The sequence below is a fragment of the Lithobates pipiens genome, unplaced genomic scaffold (assembly GCF_037356315.1).
Source record: "Lithobates pipiens isolate NorthernLeopardFrog02 unplaced genomic scaffold, aLitPip1_a1.2 Scaffold_23, whole genome shotgun sequence".
Lineage (NCBI taxonomy): Eukaryota > Metazoa > Chordata > Amphibia > Anura > Ranidae > Lithobates > Lithobates pipiens.
In genome coordinates this window covers 21,729,022-21,747,388 of record NW_027507785.1, presented here as the reverse complement: position 1 = coordinate 21,747,388, position 18,367 = coordinate 21,729,022, and the positions used below count along the sequence as shown (strand labels likewise).

The 18,367-nt window shown below is 45.9% G+C and overlaps 5 protein-coding genes across 5 annotated transcripts; 2 read left to right on the top strand and 3 right to left on the bottom strand.

The window, feature by feature from the left end:
- Nucleotides 1–290: 290 nt before the first annotated feature.
- Nucleotides 291–764, bottom strand: LOC143927278 (histone H2B 1.1). The gene has a single exon (XM_077451282.1). It carries the CDS (start codon nucleotides 731–733, stop codon nucleotides 353–355), a length of 381 nt encoding a protein of 126 aa, XP_077307408.1. The 5' UTR covers nucleotides 734–764; the 3' UTR covers nucleotides 291–352.
- Nucleotides 765–1,034: 270 nt separating this feature from the next.
- On the top strand, nucleotides 1,035–11,984 carry LOC143927276 (histone H2A type 1-like). The gene is made up of 2 exons (XM_077451280.1): nucleotides 1,035–1,448; nucleotides 10,835–11,984. Exons 1-2 carry the CDS (start codon nucleotides 1,060–1,062, stop codon nucleotides 10,908–10,910), a joined length of 465 nt encoding a protein of 154 aa, XP_077307406.1. The 5' UTR covers nucleotides 1,035–1,059; the 3' UTR covers nucleotides 10,911–11,984.
- Nucleotides 2,402–3,248, bottom strand: LOC143927277 (histone H4). Its single transcript, XM_077451281.1, has one exon. The coding sequence runs from the start codon at nucleotides 2,975–2,977 to the stop codon at nucleotides 2,666–2,668; it is 312 nt and encodes a 103-aa protein (XP_077307407.1). The 5' UTR covers nucleotides 2,978–3,248; the 3' UTR covers nucleotides 2,402–2,665.
- On the top strand, nucleotides 5,936–6,484 carry LOC143927275 (histone H3). The gene has a single exon (XM_077451279.1). The coding sequence runs from the start codon at nucleotides 5,951–5,953 to the stop codon at nucleotides 6,359–6,361; it is 411 nt and encodes a 136-aa protein (XP_077307405.1). The 5' UTR covers nucleotides 5,936–5,950; the 3' UTR covers nucleotides 6,362–6,484.
- On the bottom strand, nucleotides 7,515–8,261 carry LOC143927274 (uncharacterized). The gene has a single exon (XM_077451278.1). The coding sequence runs from the start codon at nucleotides 8,246–8,248 to the stop codon at nucleotides 7,574–7,576; it is 675 nt and encodes a 224-aa protein (XP_077307404.1). The 5' UTR covers nucleotides 8,249–8,261; the 3' UTR covers nucleotides 7,515–7,573.
- Nucleotides 11,985–18,367: the final 6,383 nt, after the last annotated feature.

The window sequence follows — 18,367 nt, the reverse complement described above, 5'->3', positions numbered from 1 at the left end:
TAGGATGATGGGACTGACCTCTATCAGATATGTACCAGTTACAGATTTCCCCCCCATAGTAGAACTAGAATAATACATAGTGAGATTACTGGTAGAAATCATGACATTTGTACAATGAATCAATAAAACAAATATTTCATGTCTGAAGAATCAGATGTGTCCCCTCTTTGTAACTAGAAACCAGCAACATGTTATCAGTGTGTCTAAGTAAATGGAATTCTGTGCAGAGTATTCAGCATGTATAACGGGCTGAGAATTGCGATGTGATGAGAGCTCATTGATGGAAATTGTGGGTGGCTCTTAGAAGAGCCTTTGTGTCTTGTGTTGGGATGATGATGGGGGGGATGGGGGATTACTTGGCGCTGGTGTACTTGGTGACGGCCTTGGTGCCCTCGGAGACGGCGTGCTTGGCCAGCTCTCCGGGCAGGAGGAGGCGGACGGCGGTCTGGATCTCCCGGGAGGTGATGGTGCGGCGCTTGTTGTAATGAGCCAGGCGGGAAGCTTCGCCGGCGATGCGCTCGAAGATGTCATTGACGAAGGAGTTCATGATGCCCATGGCCTTGGACGAGATGCCGGTGTCGGGGTGGACCTGCTTGAGCACCTTGTACACGTAGATGGCATAACTCTCCTTCCTGCTCTTCCTCCGCTTCTTGCCGTCCTTCTTCTGGCTCTTGGTCACGGCTTTCTTGGAGCCCTTCTTGGGCGCCGGGGCTGACTTGGCTGGCTCAGGCATGATTCGGGGGATTGTAGATTCTCCGCTCTAGGAAGAAAAAATGTGCTGGAGCCGCCCCTGTGTGCTGCTTATATAGGCGTCCTATGCAAATGAACCTCATCCCTCCTCACTCTTCTATTGGAGAATTCGGGCATGTGATGGGGGGGAATGACGTCATGCTTACTTTTCTCCTTTACAGATTGGTTTAGAGATAAGTCAGGACACTATTGGCTGGATTTAAGGGTGACCAATCACAGCGTGTGATGTCAGAGCACTGAGTGTATAAATGAAGGGGAGTGGCTGTGGGGTGATATTCTACCAGTGAATAACCCGATCATCCAGGTATCATGTCAGGACGCGGCAAGCAAGGAGGCAAGGTTCGGGCTAAGGCCAAGACCCGATCATCCCGGGCTGGTCTGCAGTTCCCAGTCGGTCGTGTTCACCGCCTGCTGAGGAAGGGCAACTATGCGGAGCGGGTCGGGGCCGGAGCTCCCGTCTATCTGGCCGCCGTCCTCGAGTATCTGACGGCTGAGATCCTCGAACTGGCCGGCAACGCCGCCCGCGACAACAAGAAGACCCGCATCATCCCCCGACACCTCCAGCTGGCTGTCCGCAACGACGAGGAGCTCAACAAGCTGCTGGGCGGAGTCACCATCGCCCAGGGAGGAGTCCTGCCCAACATCCAGGCCGTGCTGCTGCCCAAGAAGACCGAGAGCCACAAGGCCGCCAAATCCAAGTAATCCCGACAATCCGCCCGCCGCCTCTATTACCCAACACAACGGCTCTTCTCAGAGCCACCCACCTCCCCATACAAAGAGCCCCGCATACATCGCTTTCTTTACCATTCACTTCTATGTTTTTATTTTTTTAATATGATTTATAAGTTCACTCTAAAATCAATTACTTTGTATTCATTCACACTTCTTACGGGTCAGTAGGAATATTCAGCTGTATTATACCTCTCCATACAAAGAATCGCATACATTGTTATCGTGAGATGTGATTGTAAAAATAGACAACCGAAAAAAGATTTTCTTTTACATGTTGGAAATAAAATGTTTCCTGTGACAATGAGGTGAGATCCCGATGGGGGACGATGTGTCAGGATGACACGTGTTACTAATAAGAAATGGCGATAGATTTTATACGGTCAGCTTTCATTACAGGGACTCTTCATTCTCTTCCGATGATCATCACAAATCATTCTCCCAACTGATCTCATCCCCATCTTCACTCCTCCCGCCGGAGTTCTATGGATTGATCCGACAATTGCGATATTAGACCCCTGTCATTTCACACCGTGCAATCCCCCAACAATAATACATAGGCGGGAATTGGTAAGGTCCGTTGTGTTGTTTGTACTGCAGAGTGGAGATCACTAGAAAGTCTCCTGAACACGTGTTTTCTCCTCTGAGAAAGCAGAGACTTTTTGGACTCTCCAATAAAACATTGCTGGCTGTGGGGACAAAATCTCACATTGTACCCGACAGAAATGTGTAGATTACAGACAAAAACTCATCCCTTTTATACCGCCAAATCCGACATTTTAAATTTCAGTCAGACAGGAAGGACTTCAAATTATTAAATCAATCATTTAAATATGTTCTATTTTTATTCCAACGACTCCCCAGGTGAAACATGTGAACAAAATGAGAACCACAGACATCAAGATTTTAATTTTCTATGTAAAGTGGTGTTTATCGGCGGAACAATCCACCTGAAAAACAAAAGTGAGATAACAATATTGTAATACAGATCAGTTATATTACATCTAAAGAAAATCGTGCAATCGGATTGTATAGTGTATGGTTAGCTAAAAAGAACTCCCTTCCCCACATACTAAATCGTTATAATTCCAGAAATGTACAGATAATGATAGCCCTTTGTATGAGAAGGTGGGTGGCCCTGAAAAGGACCTTTATTTCGGTGAAGTGGGTAGGTGTCTATGAGGGTTTAGCCTCCGAATCCGTAAAGAGTGCGGCCCTGGCGTTTGAGAGCATAGACGACATCCATGGCGGTGACGGTCTTCCTCTTGGCGTGCTCGGTGTAGGTGACGGCATCGCGGATGACATTCTCCAGGAAGACTTTGAGCACCCCGCGGGTCTCCTCATAGATGAGTCCGGAGATGCGCTTGACACCCCCTCTGCGGGCCAAACGTCGGATGGCGGGTTTGGTGATGCCCTGGATGTTGTCCCGGAGCACCTTCCTGTGCCGCTTGGCGCCTCCTTTCCCCAGACCCTTCCCTCCTTTACCGCGACCAGACATGGTGACTCTTCCCTGTTACTAAGATACAGTGAGAATAGCTGAAGGTCTGTCCGCCCTCTTTTTTATAGAGACTGCGCGGACCTGATGGAAACCACCCTGAGAAAAGGCGGAGTCACACCCATTCATTACACAGAATAGATTTATTTTTCCACGTTAGGCTCCTAAACATTCTGCTGTTTGGAAAAATATTAAGGCAGCAGAAATACATCTAGAGAAGACAAATAGATTCTTCCTTCTTATTGATTTTATAGCTATCCTTCGAAGATTGTACCGAAAATTAAATTTTCTTGGACTCTTCATAACAGAAACCACAATCACCAGATACTATTGTCAATAATAATGACATGTCTATAAAATAGTTCTCTGAAAATGAAAAATATACACGGATAACCCCTTGTTTTTTCACCGGCTTAAGTTCTTGCGGACCTGATAGGAGACTAATGGAAAGGGGCGGGGTCACAGCGTGTTGGTTTTCTGCAGAGATCTATAATAGAAGACATTTCTCTATCGTGTTCTGTGTGTAGCAGTGGTGAGATGCCGGATTCTGAGAACATATAGAAGTGTTTTCTCATGGTTCAGTAACAAACAGAATTCTTTCCTAATCATTCCCGACTAAAGACATAAGAGTACTAATCATATTTCTCCGATAAATGTCTCATCCGATGATCTCCTCGGTGTCGGATTTGGCGGTATAAGAGGGATGAATATGTGTCTGTAACGATCTTGGCGGGCAAATTTTGAAAACGGCTATTTTAAATCTGAACCAATCACAGCTGCGGGCGTTTCCTTCATCATCCAGTAATTCTATCTTCTTTTGAGGAGTACAAAGAAATGTATTCTGAGATCGCTTTATGTTTTCATCCAAGAAAATACTTACTTAGTAGACTTAGTAGACTTTCCATTGATCTCTATAGCAGAGCAGATTCTGTCAAATCAAAGACCAAAACAATCTGAAATTAATATGTTCAACGTATTTCTTGGTTAATGAATCCATGAATCAATACATGCATTGAATAAATAAATACAGAATTAATGACCAAAACATGCTGTATTTGATGCCCCCTTTCAGTCATCTCTCCCCCTGGTTATACATTATAATAGGGGTGCCGCCACTTTATCCTTTCACTGGTGACTTTTCTATCCGGTCAACTTTATAAAGTCCCCACAATGTGTTCCTTCAGACCATCCACTACACCCATGTATTGCAACATCTCTAATCTCCAACTATCCTGACATCAGTGATGTATCTCCGGGAGTCCCGGAACAGATTCCTTGTAATACATTGTATCACTTCTCCACAATCCTCCCAGTGCAGAATGACGGCTCTCTGATCACCGTGTATCCCTTCTACACTGACCATGAGATAGTAGCAGGCACAGCCGCCGCATGTTATCATAGGGGCACAAAGTCCTTCAGTCAGGGGACAGGCACACAAGATCTCATGTCATCACTTGAACTGTATCCATTTTCAAACGCAATTTCTTGGAAAAAAATAAATAAATAAATAAATAAAAAAAAAAATATATATATATATATATATATATATATATATATATATATATATATATATATATATGCTTTGATTAATTTATTTGTTTTTGTTTTGTTTTCAATATTTTTCATTAATGATGTTACGCACAGTAAATTAGGAAGTGGAATTAGGAAGGCAAACGTTACGATCACATTGAAACTCTTCCCAGATCTCCGTACAGAAGCGATGTGTCAGTGTTATACCTTCATGTGGAATAGTTTGATCATTTGGGGAAAGTTTTCATTCCTTTTTTATTGAAGCATGTCAATGATAACAGTAAATCTCTAGAGGGCCACTTGCAGGCAGTGAGGTCTTTGGTATAAAATGACTTATTAGAGGGTTTACAAACACATCTAAATGGATCATGTATGGTGTTTGTATACAGCAAGTATGGAAAAATGAGCCACCTCTCCAGTCCTCGAAAGTGGGGGAGGGGACCCCAGGAGGATGGGAAGTTCACAGCAACATGAACACATGAGGAGGAATAAGCCGTGATTAGAGTATAGGAATCAACATGGTCGCAAATCAGTTGTATTGTATCCAGATAGTTATTGCGGATACACACGGAATCTCTAGATCTACCTAGGTGGCTTCCAAGCATTACCTATAGATATTTTAGCTGCCCATCTAGGATACTGTGTATGTTTGGAATTGCTGACAGCCGGTTTGTAAATTAGGAGAGTTATTTGAGCATTTTTAGGGAATAGTATCCATTGTAACCGAGTACATTAAGGTGTGCACTCTCACCCAAAAGTCTTCCAGGTGAGAAACAATCTCGGCCACAGCCTCAAAAGCACATGTGGGGACACCTCAGGGTCCTCCTCCATCCACTTGTATTGTGTCATTAAGTCACCATAACATAGAGAGGATTCCAGTGACAGTCATCCTACGGGCTCTATAATGGAGATGTCCACAGAGGACAATGAAGGCGGAGATGTTCCCGGAATGACCTCTAGGTGGCGGAGTGGAACAATAGATGTGATGGAGTCCTGAGACCAGAGAGCCTCACCCCCCACAATCCCCCTGATCCCCATTATAGGGGACATGAAAAAGTCTTCTTTATAAGTCGGATATATACCGTGAGCATGGACGGATCGCACTGTGTATTTGGCGGAACAGACAACAGCTGCTCAGTGTGGAATCCCCGCTCACACTTTCTATCCTGTATAACAATCCACACTGAAGGAGTTCGCCGATCTCCGAGCATTGTGCGATGTGCGGACACTTCACTCTGGATTAGGAAAAACAAAATAGCGATCTATTCCAATAATAGAACGTGCAGATCTAGACTGGCAATTTGAAAATTAAGGCGCTATTCGAGTGAGCCAATGAGGAGGAGGAGCGTGCTCTCATTGTCCAATCAGAGGGCTGGAATGTGTATAAATAGCGCTGTAGAGCGTCATGAACTCATATTCTTTGTATCGGCGAAGCATTGAGCAGTGATGGCGAGAACCAAGCAGACCGCACGTAAGTCCACCGGAGGGAAAGCTCCCCGCAAGCAGCTGGCCACCAAAGCAGCCCGCAAGAGCGCCCCGGCCACCGGCGGAGTGAAGAAGCCTCACCGCTACAGGCCCGGCACCGTGGCTCTCCGAGAGATCCGCCGCTACCAGAAGTCCACCGAGCTGCTTATCCGCAAGCTGCCCTTCCAGCGCCTCGTCCGAGAGATCGCCCAGGACTTCAAGACCGACCTGCGCTTCCAGAGCTCCGCCGTCATGGCTCTGCAGGAGGCCTCTGAGGCTTACCTCGTCGGGCTCTTCGAGGACACCAACCTCTGCGCCATCCACGCCAAGAGGGTCACCATCATGCCCAAAGACATCCAGCTGGCACGCCGCATCCGCGGGGAGAGGGCATAGACACACTCCTAGCTACTACTCCCTCCATCATCCCAACACAAAGGCTCTTTTCAGAGCCACCACATCCTCCTATAGAAAGAGTTCCATATACTGCATCATCACACCGACTATATGACTGCAATTCCCGCTGCCAGATTTCTGCACATTCCCAGGAAATATCTTTGTATTTCCTTTTCTAGACCTTCGGCAGCAAAGCTGAGCCGTAACATTGTTTCCAAGAATAGTAACACTTCACATTTCTGCTGCAGTAGGAAATGTTTTAGTATTTTGCAGATCTCTTTCCAACTTCATATACAATGTAACAATATATAGCCGACTAACACAAACCTGACATTCTCACACACAAGACTAACTGAATTTTCTGCATATTTAACAATTTCTCATTCCAAGCTCCAGGAAAATCGATTTTTGCCAAGTTTTTAGAAATATGGGGTGAGGATCGAGCAGCAGGTTAGACTATTTGATGAAGGGGGGTACACAGTCCACATGGAGATGGCGTTATGGGATGTACTATACTACCGCCAGGGCGGCACACATTACAGGGAAGAATAGATTCGGGGTTGGAGAGGAAAATCCAGACAGATGGATTGTCAACTCCCCGAAAACCTTTTGTGTTTCATGATCGTCCATCTGGGGAATCGACTATTGATTCCAATATTTTGGCTCAGAATGGACTGTTTATCTGTCGGCCAATAGCAATGTCTAGAGGGGCAGACAGACACGGGGATCAATTGTTTACTACAAAAGTAGAATCGAGGGTGATATATATATATATATATATATGATTCCCTTATCCTCATAACACTCAACTTGGGCTGTTTATCATTCTAACAATGAATGAATAAAAATCCTTAGAACACACAGCGGCCGCACTAAATAATGAAAGGAGTGAAAGGTCGTATAAAATCATCCGTTCCGAAGCCAATTGGCGCTCATATCCGATTTATAAATAATTTTAGTAGAAGAGATGACATGGGAAGCCCTGTGTGCCATTAGCGATGTCAGTGTTATGTATGTAGGAGGCGCCCCTGATCTGTGTATGTATGTCTCTGTGAGGAGGGGGTAGGTGGCTCTGATGACCTGTAAGTAGACGGTAGGTAGGAGGTATAATGGTGCCCCTGGTCGGGGTATGTAGAGCTCTGTGAGGAGGAGGTGGGTGGCTCTGAGAAGAGCCTTTGGGGGGTGTAGATGAAAGGAGGTCTCCGGTGGGGATTATTTCTTCTTCGGAGCGGCCTTCTTGGGCTTGGCTGCTGTCTTGGGTTTAGCCGCCTTCTTAGCCGGACTCTTGGCGGCTTTTTTCGGCTTGGCTGCAGCTTTGGGCTTCTTGGGGCTCTTTGCCACCTTCTTGGCTTTGGCAGCTGCGGGCTTTTTTGCGGGTTTCTTGGCGGCCTTCTTGGGGCTCTTGGCTGCGGTGGGGGCTTTGGTGGTCGCCTTCTTCTTGGGGGACTTGGCTGGCTTCTTGGCGGCCGGTTTCTTGGGGGACTTGGCCGCAGCCGATGGCTTCTTGGCGCTTTTCTTAGCGCTTGCCGCCTTGTCGTCCTGCTGCTTCTTGTTGATCTTGAAGGATCCGGAGGCGCCGTGTCCTTTGACCTGGACGAGGCTCCCCTTAGTCACCAGCCCCCTGATGGCGACCTTGAGGCGGCTGTTGTTCTTGTCCACATCGTATCCTCCGGCGGCCAGGACCTTCTTGAGGGCGGCCAGGGAGACCCCGCTGCGCTCTTTGGAAGCGGCCACGGCTTTGACGAGGAGCTCGGACACGCTGGGACCGGACGGCTTCTTGCTGCCTTTCTTGGCTCCTCCGGCTGCCGCCTTCTTAGCCGGCTTCTTCTTGGCAGCGGCGGGCTCCGCTGGAGGAGCGGCGGCTGGGGCGCTCTCAGTCTCCGTCATGATTCTTCACAAAGGTTTACAAAACGTTCATAACTCGATCATCCCAACACTCTGCCTTTATACAGTACGATCGTCATTTCTATTGGTTGGTAGCAGCACGCTGTCTGCACTGCTATTGGTTACACATTAGACCCGCCCACCCACTCTTACTTCAGTAATGGGGAATCTTCTCCCTCTTGTTGTGTTTCCCGGGCAGAGAGAAAAACGATTTTATACTGAAATAGAACGATGTCCGATCGTCATCGGGGACCCGATCTGCTCACTGGACTGTCACTTATCGGGGGTCACTCACAGCTGTCAGGAGCTGCTGAGGAGGCTGAACACAGAGGCTGCAAACACAACCATCCTCCTGAGTGTGGCTCCCATTCTTCCTTCTGTCTTCTTTTCTACACAAATTCTACACAGAAAACAATCTTCTCACATCTCGCACTAGAATGATCTTCACATTAGATGAGTGAAGAGTGACCATCAGGAAACATTTCCCTCTAATACAGAACTCTGCTCATCTATAGCTGAGTAGAAGGAGCCTGGAACAAAAACATCAGCCGGTGACATGAGATCCTTGTGTGATGTGATGGCAGATATTGAGGACGTTTATCGATCTGTTTTACTACACAGCTATACATCCTACGCAGGTATAATGTTTGCTTTGAATCCTTCTATAGCTGTGTAGTAAAAGAGATCGATAAACGCCCTCAAAGTATCTGGATAACAATCTATGTATCGTGTTGACCAGATAATGATACATAACACATAAAATATGGCATTGTGTAAATAGTTTATTGTTTTAGTAATTAAAGAGCCAATCCATCAACATTGGATCCCCCAAGAGATCATTTCTGTAACAAGAACTTTACTGAAAACCCTAATATAGTGTAGCTTGAGGTGAATCTGGATAGTAAATATTGGCTATTTGTAGGTTAGTGAGGGTCGGATTTATTTCTAGGCTACTAAAAATAAAAAATAAATCTAATAAATAAAAAGATACATACTGACCAGGGAACTTATTTCATTTGTGTTAACATTTTCCATTACAAGCTTTCAGGGTGTTCCCTTCCTCTCAGATCCAAGAAGAACTAAAAGTATAAGGAACTCACCAAAAGTTTGAACCCCCTCTACCCCATTATCATCTCCCCTCTGTATCCCAGTTAGTTCCGCTCCTCCTTTCCCTAGATAGCATCTCCTCTCTGTATCCTCAATATCTCCTCTCCTCTGTATCCCCAGAGCACCGATCTACTAGTGTGGATGAATCCCGGCTAATCCTGAAAATATACAGCGCCAAAAATATCCCTGATCCAATGATCCCAATCACATGGAAAGTACATGTATCTCATAATACAATAAATCACCAGATACACAGATATTAATTCTAAATAACTACTAGATCACTGTGAAGAAAGGAAAAAGGATAGATAGATAGATAGATAGATAGATAGATAGATAGATAGATAGATAGATAGATAGATAGATAGATAGATAGATCCCCAGAAACTCCACACATGATGTCCGCCTCCTCCCCCAACTTTATTCTGATTTATACTCAATATATAGCACACCGCTCCTTCCTATCATTAATAGCACCACTCCACCGTATGTACAAAGCATCGCTCCTCTATATCCCGAATAGCACTTCTCCGCTGTATCCTAATTATCATGACTCCACCAATATCTCCATAAAGAGGACATGTTATCTGACCAATACTATCACATATGGGGGAGGGGAGACATTGGGGCTGAAAAGACCACCGCTAAGGAGGACCTCCCCATCTAACTGGGGCACCATCCAGTTTGTGGACTGGAGGAGCTGCTCTATTTTCCATATTTGCGGTATACAAATACCACACATGAACCATGTTGATGTTATGCAAGTCCTGCAAGTTGATTTATATCAGGGAGTTACCTGGAAGTGACCCTCTGGAGATTTACTCTGATCACTGATAATATTCAATAAAAAGGTATAAAAAAAAAAATGATCCCACTCTATTCCAAATGAAGGTGCAACACTGACACCTGGCGGTGAATATGATACATGGCATCTGTACTGAGATCTGCGAAGAGATACAATGTGATTTATTGTAATGTTTTCCTTCCTAATTCCCAAGTTGTGTTTACAATGTAGACTTTGGTAGCTGAACCAGAACAATGTCTGGGGATCTAGTGAATTGGAAACACAAGCGGGCATCTACATACTTGATGTTTGTTTTTTTTTTTGTTTTTTTGGGAAATATAGATGTACCTGGCTAGCAAAGCCCATCGAATAATCCAGAATCATTTTGTGCATGGTTAGAATGAAGTCACAACTATTATGTGTAGTATGTGGAAGGCTCATTTCCACTATACAACACAAAGACACCCGCCTCCCCATACAAAGAGCCCCACATACATTGTTATCGGGAGATTTATTTGTAAATACAGATAATGGAAAGTTTCATCCCCATGGCAGAACAATGTGATAATGACCACACACCTCTCCATACCAACACATGTTACCAGAATAAAGCTTTCAGTTTATAGAACAATGTGATCTCATTACAGGGACTCCTCTTCCTTCTCATCCATCTTTTATTTCTGATTCATTTCTTTCAGAAACCATTCAAACGATTCCAATCATCCTCCCCACTGGAAAGGAACCCAGATCGTCTCTCTTTCCTCAGAGGAATAAAACAAATAATATCAGAGAGAAACACCCCTGACTGTGATTGGCTCAACTTTCAAACTGAATTCCATGGAACGTTCCAGGCAATCCGCCCTCCAACCGCCAAATCCGATAGGAAGCTTTCCATACTTTCCGGAGAACATTTTATTTCAGACAAGAATCAATATTACAATCAAATGAAATCTGCCCTTTGAGTTTATTTCAGAATCCGCTCTGCTATAGGATTTTTGCTATAGAGATCAATGAAAAGTCTACTGAACAAGTATGGGGAGAGCTCTCTTTCTGGAAACCTCAAAAGAAAGATATCATTGGTTGATGAATGGAACGCCCATAACTGTGATTGGTTCAGATTTCAAATTGAACTTCACATTTTCCCACCGGAATCATATAGATTAGTGTGCATTTAATCCCCGGATCTCCATCATGTCACTGAGCGATGTGTATTTGTCACTCTTTCACAAATGCTGCAGTTACAGATGTTGCCCTTATCCCAACCAGAACATTCCTAAAAAGAAATGTGTAAAGACATGGGGAAGTACATTATGTAGCAATTATGACACTGCCAGATAAATCTATACAAGGAATGATTAAAGCCCCATTCACACTATCAGATTTTCTGCAGACTTTTTTTTTTTTCCTTCAGATTTACCAAAACCATGTAGTGCAAGGGCCTGCCTGATTGCATACAAATTGTAACTCCTAAAGTCTGACCTCATATTATATGTTTTTGGTAAATCTAAAGGGGAAAAAAAAAAAGGAAAAAAATCTGATAGCGTGTATGGGGCTTAACAAAAAGAACCAAATCAATTTCTTCTTTGTAACTAAAATCCAGCAAAATGTTTACAAGGCTCTGAATAGAAGTCATTGTCTGCACAGGACAGAATAGTTGTGACCACGCCCCCTTCCACCAGTCTCCAATCAGATACGCTTATAAACATGAGATCAAGGTGTTGGATGGATTGTTGTTGCCTCAATATGATGAACGTCTACATTTCTCCTGTAACATACACTATACAGTCCGATTCTACAATTTGTCTAGATCTAATACGACAGATCTAAATGTCTGTCTAAATATATATATATATATATATATATATATATATATATATATATACTGCATATACAACACAAATACAGTATACATGCTCTTAGCTTACAGTATTGTTGTCTTCTATTTTATCATTTTAGTAGGTTGATGACCAACCGATAAACACGGATGGTGTGGCGCTCTCCTCTTTTCTACATCCTCAGATAACTCCGGGAACCCCTAATGACCACCCAGGTAACAGAAGGCAGCCTTCATATAACAAACCTCCATCCTTATCTCTAGAATCCTACAATTTACTAATACATTTTCTTTATTAGGCCTTTACTCCAGGAGTGTTTTTAAGCTTTTCATTTCTTTTGCGAGTTGTTTTGTTTTTATTTTTTCCTAATCACATTTTTTTTTTTTTTTTTTTTTTTTTAGCTTGGGGTATTTATTGATTTACAATGCGCCATGTTATACCTGTATTTGACTACAGGATGGAGCCAGAGAGTGGAATGATTTCACTCTCTGGCTCCATCCTGTGGTCAAGTTTGGGTTCTAGCAGGACTTCATTTTTCTGACTAAAGTTCCACTTTAATGATATCATGGTTAAAGTGGAACTAAACCTCTTTTACATCCAAGGAAGCTGCCATCTTGGTCTCTGTTTAATCTGCAGTTGCCATGGTACTGCACAAAATAGAGTATCCAGGGTATGGCACATATGGCAAGTGCCATGGGCACCATATGAAGGTGGTGCTTGTGAATGGCTGGGCAGCAAGCAGTGTTGCCTGTCGTGGCTGCCCGTATTTTTGGCAATTTCCGGAGCGGTCCCATGTGATCCTGTATTCGGCCAGCGAGTGGGGCCACCCAGCCCCGAGGGCAAGCTTGACAGAGGATGGGTTGGCTACTACTGGTGGCAAGGCGAGTGATGTCATGGCGCATCCCACCAGGTGCGTCATAATTTAAAAAATAGTCACCAGGAGCAGGAGGCGAGCTGTGCAGGTGGAACGGAGGAGCCCTCATAGTGGTCTGAGTATCCTGGCGATACAGAGAGTCGGGGACAGAGTGACAGTGTGAGTGTGAAAGCCCAGCCCAGGCATCCACAGTATTAGGGATGAGCTTGACTCAAACATCGGCTGTTCGCACGTTCAGCGAATACCAAACGTTATGGGCCATTCGAGCCAAATTTGTGTGGCTCTCACGGCCCACAATACACTGCACCATCGCAGTGCATTGCTGGCTCATGATTGGCCAAGCATGCACTGTGACCCCGCATGCTTGGCCAATCACATCGCCGGCAGCGAAGAGAGCCATAATCGGCCACAGGCAGGATGCCTGTGGCCAATTATAGCTCAGGGGGTTTAGTGCACACCCCACACTATATGAGGCCGCCAGCGCGGCGGCCTTGTGTAGTGTGTTCCGTTGTGCAGGGAAAGAGCTAGATAGGCAGGGGCAGTGTGTTCTTTTCTCAGGCATCTGCAGGAGTTAAAGTGAGTGTTGTGTGCCTCCAGCACAGTATATACCTGTATCTACCCTTTATTGCTGGTGTTCTCTAATACAGGCATCTGCAGGAGTTAGTGGGTGTTGTGTGCCTCCAGCACAGCACAATATACACATGTATCTACCCTTTATTGCTGGTGTTCTCTAATACAGGCATCTGCAGGAGTTAGTGGGTGTTGTCAGGGCTCGAGTCCTGCGGGAACGCATGGGAACGGCGTTCCTGCACTTTTTTTTCACAGTAGGAACGACGTTAGCTTTGCAGGGCTAGAGCTGCCCGAGCCGATCCTTCACTAAGCGCCGATGCCCAGCATCGCCACATAGTGAAGGACAGAAGGACACAGTGAAGGAAGGAAGTCAGCAGCCGCATCTGCCCATGCCCAGTCTGTAGTTCCGGCCACTGCTGCCCACAGCTACTGAGGTGTCTGAGCAGTGCCGGAGTGATCTCCAGCCTTGTGTGCTGCGCCGGAGTCTGGGAGGGGGGACCTATCTGACAAGGGGAAATTCTTCCCACTGCCCAACCATGCAGTGTGACATGCCGTCCAGACTCTGGGGCAGTCTGGGGCCGGACACTATTGTAAGGGGAGAGTGGGGAGGAGTGTATGGGGGTGAAAGGCTGTGCGATCTCCTCATGCTGTGTTTGGAGGACTGGTGACAGCCCGCTCTGCTGGGACTTGTAGTGCCCTCCGTTGTGGGCTGAGATATGGCAGCCTCCTATGTTGGGACTTGTAGTGCCCTAGACTGTGGGGGGACTGAGGAATCCTCAGTCCCCCACAAGTCCCAGCCGAGTAGGCTGCCATTCTTCAGTCCTCTATAATCTAGGGCACTACAAGTCCCAGCATATCAGGCTGCTCTTACAGAACAGTAGAAGGAGCTTGGAGGGGGATTTGTACTGGAAGGGGAGAGAAGGAGGCACAGGTTTGGGTGGGGGAGGATTTGTGATGAGAGGGGGTATTTTTGCTGGGAGGAGGAGATGGGGGAGGTTTTATTTTTTCTAAGAGGGGGAATATATGCTGGAATTGGGAGATGGGGGAGGATTTGTGCTGGGAGGGAAGAGAAGGAGGAACAGGTTTGAGATGGGGGAGGGGTTTGCTGAAGGGGGAGAGGGGGGATGTTTTTTGCTAAGAGGGGGGGATTTATGCTGGAAGGGGGAGATGAGATAGGATTTGTGATGAGAGAGAGAATTCATGCCGAGAGGGGGAGATGAGAGGATTTGTGATGAAAGGGAGAATTAATGCTGGGGTGGGGAGATGGGGGAGGATTTGTGCTTGGAGGGAGAGATAGGGAAGGATGTGTGCTAGGAAAGAAGGCAAAGGCAAGGGTTTGTGCTGAGAAGGGGGGTTACTACTGGAAGGGTTTATATGAGGGTGAGGATTTGTGCAGAAAGGTGGGATTTTTGCTGCTAGGCGGAGATGGGGGGTTCAGGGGTCTGTGCTGAGAGGGGGGATTGGGGGTTTGTGGATTTATGTTGTAGGGGGGATGTGGGGAGTGAGGATTTGTGCTGAGGGGGGTATGTGTGATAGAAGGAGTCATATGGGGGTGAGGAGTGAGCACTGGATGATCTTGTCCCAGCATTGGCGCACTCTACAAATTGCAAGGACAGAACTGTGAAGAGAGAGCCAGATGCCAATGTGAGGACTGGATTGGAAGTTGTTCCAGCCTGTACTGATGCGGTGGCGACTATGGCAGCCAGGAACGGCAGACTCGTGAGTACCTGGTGGCCCTTCTGAGTGGAGGGACACACACACGTGTTTCTTTGGTAAGATAGCCAACACAGCTAGCTTAGGTGTATAGAGTGGCAGTGGGAAGAATAGTGTCCCATTTGTTTTTTTTTGTTTTTTTTTTTGGTGAGGGAGTGGATCTTGGGTGGGAGTTCCCACACTTTTTTTTCCCCAGGACTTGACCCCTGGGTGTTGTGTGCCTCCAGCACAGCACAATATACACCTGTATCTACCCTTTATTGCTGGTGTTCTCTAATACAGACATCTGCAGGAGTTAGTGGGTGTTGTGTGCCTCCAGCACAGCACAATATACACCTGTATCTACCCTTTATTGCTGGTGTTCACTATTACAGACATCTGCAGGAGTTAGTAGGTGTTGTGTGCCTCCAGAACAGCATAGTCACTCCTTCCCTAGACCCATCATGTCCTCCTGAGGACTCCCTCGAACTGTTTGAGCACAGTGTTGGGTACATGCTCCAGGAGAATGCCCAGCGTTTTGTAGGCTCTGATGATAATACCCAGCTAGAGGAAGGCAGTAACGTGAGCACAGAGAGAGGGGATGTTCAAGAAGGACAGCAATCTGGCCGTCATGTTCCTCCAGCTGCAGCATACTGCCAGGTGTGCTCCAGTGATGAAGAGGTAGGGGGTGATGAGGTCACTGACTCCACGTGGGTGCCTGATAGAAGAGAGGAGGAGGAGGAGGCGGCACATCTCCAACGAGGCAGGATGCCCTCCGTGGGCCAGCTTAGGGGCAGCACACCGACTGCATCAGACTGCAGAGCTCCGCCTATGCAGGGAGCTGCCTCTGCGCATTATTCCAAAAGTTCTTTGATGTGGGCCTTTTTTGAGAGGATTGCATCAGATCTCACCTCTTCTATTTGCAACATATGTCTCAAGCTTATATTGCGTGGCCAAAACATCAGCCGCTTGGGCACCACATGCTTGACCAGACATATGTTGACCTGCCATGCAGCTCGTTGGCAAGCATACCTTAAAGACCCACACCAAAGAACAAAGCGGATCTCTCCTTGCTCCTCATTAGGGATGAGCCGAACACCCCCCGGTTCGGTTCGTACCAGAACTTTCGAATGAACCTAAAATGTGTGCGAACTTTAGAACCCCATTGAAGTCTATGGGACTCGAACATTTGGGGACCCGGCTCCTGCCCCAGGGGACATGTGTCAATGCCTAAAATGTTTTTTAAAAACGGCCGTTTTTTTCGGGAGCACTGATTTTAATGACAATTAAAGGGAAATAAAAAAAAGTGAAATATTCCTTTAAATATCGTGCCTGGGGGGTGTCTGTAGTATGCCTGTGAAGTGCCACGTGTTTCCCATGTTTAGAACAGTCCCTGCACAAAATGACATTTAACTGAAAACAAGTCATTTAAAACTGCTTGGGGGTTTAATGTAATATCTGGTTCCAGCAATATGGATGAAAACCATTGAGAAAAATGGCATGGGTAGCCCCCCCCCCCCCCCCTGCCCATTACAAGCCCCTTTGGGTCTTGAACGGATATTAAGGGGAATGGTTATCACTCCTGTATAATTTTTTTGTCCGTCCGTCTTTTTTCATCTCACTTCCTGTTGTCTCCTTCCGTTTGCAAGTAGGAGACGTCTGTAAGTTGGATGTTTGAAAGTAGGGGCCTGCCCTATATGCTCTGCAGAAATTTGCGCCTAAGGTGTTGGTGTTGCCACAACACTGTAAGCCCTCAAAGTGACTCTTGGTGGGTGCTGGAGAGCCCTGCTGTGAACAATTATATCAAGAATCGTAATTAGGGATGGCCGAACTGTTCGCCCGGCGGTCGGTTCGCGGCAAATTTCGGCTGTTCGCGATTCGCCCAATCGGCAGACTATTGCCGCTGTTCGCCCGGCGGACCCACATGTTTACTGTGTAAAAGAACTTTGACCTATGATGACACATCCATCATGTGGTACAGGACAGCCAATTGAGACATTACAGCACCTGGACACTTGGACATTCCCCCTAACTTATAAATAGACCCGATCCGGCGGCCATTTTACATTCTTTCTACTGTCACTATAGGGAGAGGTTGCTGTGTGGAGCAGGGAGAGACTGCAGTGACACAAATCGCTAGCTATTAGGTCCACAAAAGTTCTTTTAAGGACTGGTATGGTATAGGTGTAGTTCAGGATAAAGGTTTGAGGCACTGCTATTCAAGTCATTGTTGCAACAGATTGTCTTTTCTCAGTGCAGATAGGGACAGGACGCTGCGTGCTGCAGGGACAGTCAGTTTAATCATTAGCTGTTACTATTAGGTCCACAAAGGTCCTTTTCAGGACTGGTATGGTGTAGTAGTACAGGATATAGTTTTGAGTGCAGTGCTATTCAAGTTATTGTTGCAGCAGCCTGTGTTTTGTCAGTTTAAATAGGGACAGACAGGAAGCTGTGTGTAGCAGTGAGGGACAGTCAGTTTAATCATTAGCTGTTACTATTAGGTCCACAGAGGTCCTTTTCAGGACTGGTATGGTAATAGGGTTGTACACGTATAATATTCTTGCTTCCAAATATAGAAAGAATATTATACTTGACTGCTGCCCTTCTGCTGCAGTAGTCCTTTATGAGTATAGGGACTGAGGTACAGTCTGCTAATCACAACCCACTAGTTCCACAAAGGTCCTTCTAAGGACTGGTAAGGTATAGCTTACTACAGTATATAGGGTTGAGTGAGGTACAGTCTGCTAATCCTTAAGGACTGGTATAGGTCCACAATATATAGGGTTGAGGTGCACTACTGCTGACTGCTGCCCTTCTGCTGCAGTAGTCCTTTATGAGTATAGGGACTGAGGTACAGTCTGCTAATCACAACCTACTAGTTCCACAAAGGTCCTTCTAAGGACTGGTAAGGTATAGCTTACTACAGTATATAGGGTTGAGTGAGGTACAGTCTGCTAATCCTTAAGGACTGGTATAGGTCCACAATATATAGGGTTGAGGTGCACTACTGCTGACTTCTGCCCTTCTGCTGCAGTAGTCCTTTATGAGTATAGGGACTGAGGTACAGTCTGCTAATCACAACCTACTAGTTCCACAAAGGTCCTTCTAAGGACTGGTAAGGTATAGTGTACTACAGTATATAGGGTTGAGTGAGGTACAGCCTGCTAATCACAACCTTCTAATTCCACAAAGGTCCTTCTAAGGACTGGTAAGGTATAGCATACTACAGTATATAGGGTTGAGTGAGGTACAGTCTGCTA

Coding starts and splice junctions, on each gene's coding strand:
- LOC143927278 (XM_077451282.1), bottom strand. CDS start 733: ATGCCTGAGCCAGCCAAGTCAGCCCCGGCGCCCAAGAAGGGCTCCAAG.
- LOC143927276 (XM_077451280.1), top strand. CDS start 1,060: ATGTCAGGACGCGGCAAGCAAGGAGGCAAGGTTCGGGCTAAGGCCAAG. Junction 1,449..10,834: donor CACAAGGCCGCCAAATCCAA/GTAATCCCGACA, acceptor CATTTCTTTCAG/AAACCATTCAAACGATTCCA.
- LOC143927277 (XM_077451281.1), bottom strand. CDS start 2,977: ATGTCTGGTCGCGGTAAAGGAGGGAAGGGTCTGGGGAAAGGAGGCGCC.
- LOC143927275 (XM_077451279.1), top strand. CDS start 5,951: ATGGCGAGAACCAAGCAGACCGCACGTAAGTCCACCGGAGGGAAAGCT.
- LOC143927274 (XM_077451278.1), bottom strand. CDS start 8,248: ATGACGGAGACTGAGAGCGCCCCAGCCGCCGCTCCTCCAGCGGAGCCC.